At 56.1% G+C, this 2,250-nt stretch overlaps 1 protein-coding gene across 1 annotated transcript; it reads right to left on the reverse strand.

Annotated features, from left to right (window-relative positions):
• Positions 1-772: 772 nt before the first annotated feature.
• Positions 773-1,452, reverse strand: LOC136510730 (uncharacterized). The gene is made up of 2 exons (XM_066505086.1): positions 1,363-1,452; positions 773-1,177 (listed from the first exon to the last, which is right to left on the reverse strand). Exons 1-2 carry the CDS (start codon positions 1,450-1,452, stop codon positions 773-775), a joined length of 495 nt encoding a protein of 164 aa, XP_066361183.1.
• Between the last annotated feature and the right edge of the window lie 798 nt (positions 1,453-2,250).

Genomic DNA, 2,250 nt, shown 5'->3' on the forward strand with positions numbered 1-2,250 from the left:
GGAGATCCTTGGCTTCCCGACCGAGCCACTCGTATAGTTCCCAAGCCCATCTATCAGTGCTTGAGGGCTCGCTGCCTCCCTCGTTGGGTCACCACGAGCAGCTCTAAGTCAGAAATCGGACATTGTTTCTCCAAACGATCGGAACGCGTCTGGGCACCCTGCTACAGACGCATGGGCTCGTCTCCCAAACATCCCTCACACTTTTAGTTGCTTTGAGCGGCCTTTGAAGCCTAGTGGGCCAGCCTTAAAACCCTTGGTGATAACCCTTTTAGGGGCGGCCTGGACCGTCGTGCGGTGGGGTGGCATGATTCGTTGAAGGATCAGGAGATAGGTAGATAGCTACAAAGAAAACAGAATGGACACAAGAGAAGAGAAATATGACATAGCTGGTAACGCGGCGGTCGATGCTGTTCCATTAGCACCTTGCTGATCCCTTGCCCGGTTCTCCTACCCCATCTGTCCCGTCCTCACCTTGCTCGGGGGCCTTCTACAGTGGTCCTTCTTCTGAAAGGTCAACAGGTGGTTAGCTCGGTCGATCCTTAGGTGCAGTCGAGCTACTACTAGGGTGGCTCGGGTTATGGGAGACAGCTATAGAAATAAGCAAAGCAAGAGGGTCAGGAAGATGTGACTTATCTTAGTTTTTGTTGTTGGAGAGGTAGGTCGGTGAAGGAGGTCAGTAGGCGGGCCATGGCTCAGAAGATGACACCTCTGGGTGGATAGCTCGGCGATGGCCTTCCCTCATGGGGAAAGGTCGAAACTCACCTCGATCGAGTCAACTACTTCTGGGGGTTGAGCGCCTAGATGGTGGGGCCAGCCGAGCCACCGCTATGCTAGGAGTGTTGGCCGCCTCGCCGATGCTCGGTCGATCGAGCACCGCTGCTGCCTTGATTGCTTCCTCCACTGGTACCCTTTCTACGTCATGGCGTGGGCCATCGAGACCACAGGGGGCGATGAGTGCAGCCGGCTGGGTGACGTGGTCTTGCTCGTAGTAGTAGGCTTGCTCGAAGTTGCCCTCGACGGTGATTACCCCCTTCGGGCTAGGCATCTTGAGCTTCAGGTAGGTGTAATTGGGGATGGCCATGAACTTGGCAAAGCACGGTCGATCGAGGAGGTCGTGGTAGACGCCGGGGAAGTTGACCACCTCGAAGGTGAGTGGCTCCTTGCGGAAGTTGTCCGACTAGTCAAAGGTGACATTGAACCAGATGTGCTCAAGGGGCATGGCTTCCTTTCCTAGCATGATCTCGTAGAATGGCGCCTTGCTGGGGCATATGCTATTTTGAGGGAGGCCCATCTTGTCGAGGGTGCAGGTGTAGAGTATGTTGAGGCCGCTGCCCCCGTCCATCAGCACCTTGTGAGGCATACGGTGCCCACGATCAGGCTGACCATGAGCGGGTAGCGCCCCTGATGAGGGATGCGATCGAGGTGATCTTCTTGGTCAAAGGTGATGGCCATCTAGGACCATCGGAGCCACGTTGGGGCAGCGAGAGTGTGAATAGTGTTCACCTCTTGCTCGGTGATGCGGTGCTGCTGGCGGAACTCATACGCCTAGGAGCCCCTGAAGATCATAGGGCAACACTCGGCCTCTGGGAACTCATTGTCTTCTTCTTGAGCGTCGCTCATTGGGTTATCGGCCTTTGGGGTAGGCTTCTGGGCCTTTCCCTATTGGCCGAGGGTGCTATGGATGTAGCCCTTCATGGTAGCGCAGTCCTTGAGGAGATGCTTCTCTTGCCCCCCATGGAAGGGGCAGGGGGCCTCGAGCGCCTTCTCAAAGTGCTCTGGGCATACGCCACACCCATGGGGCTGAGGTCTAGCGGCACGGTCGGTCGCGGCCACCATCTCCTCCCCGTGACGCTTCTGGTTCTTGCTCCACTTATCATGACATCATTGGGATGAGGTAGGATCATCGCCGTTGTCGCCACCACTAAGGTGGTTGGCAGCCTTGGCTTTCCCACTGAAGTTGGCCTGGACCGCTTCCTCACCGGTGGCATACTGGGTGGCGACATCCAGGAGCTCCCACATTGTGCATGGGGTCTCGTGGCCAAGCATGTGGACAAGTGCCTCACTAGTCGTGCCATAGATGAAGGCATTGATCACATTGGCATTGATGATGTTGGGGAGCTCATTGTGCTTCTTGGAGAAGCACTTAATGTACTCCCGGAGGGTCTCGTCAGCCCTCTGCCTACAGTTGTGGAGGTCCCAAGAGTTCTCTGGGTGGGTGTAGGTACCCTAGAAGTGGTAGATGAAGATAGA

This window comes from Miscanthus floridulus, chromosome 16, assembly GCF_019320115.1.
Source record: "Miscanthus floridulus cultivar M001 chromosome 16, ASM1932011v1, whole genome shotgun sequence".
Taxonomy (NCBI): domain Eukaryota; kingdom Viridiplantae; phylum Streptophyta; class Magnoliopsida; order Poales; family Poaceae; genus Miscanthus; species Miscanthus floridulus.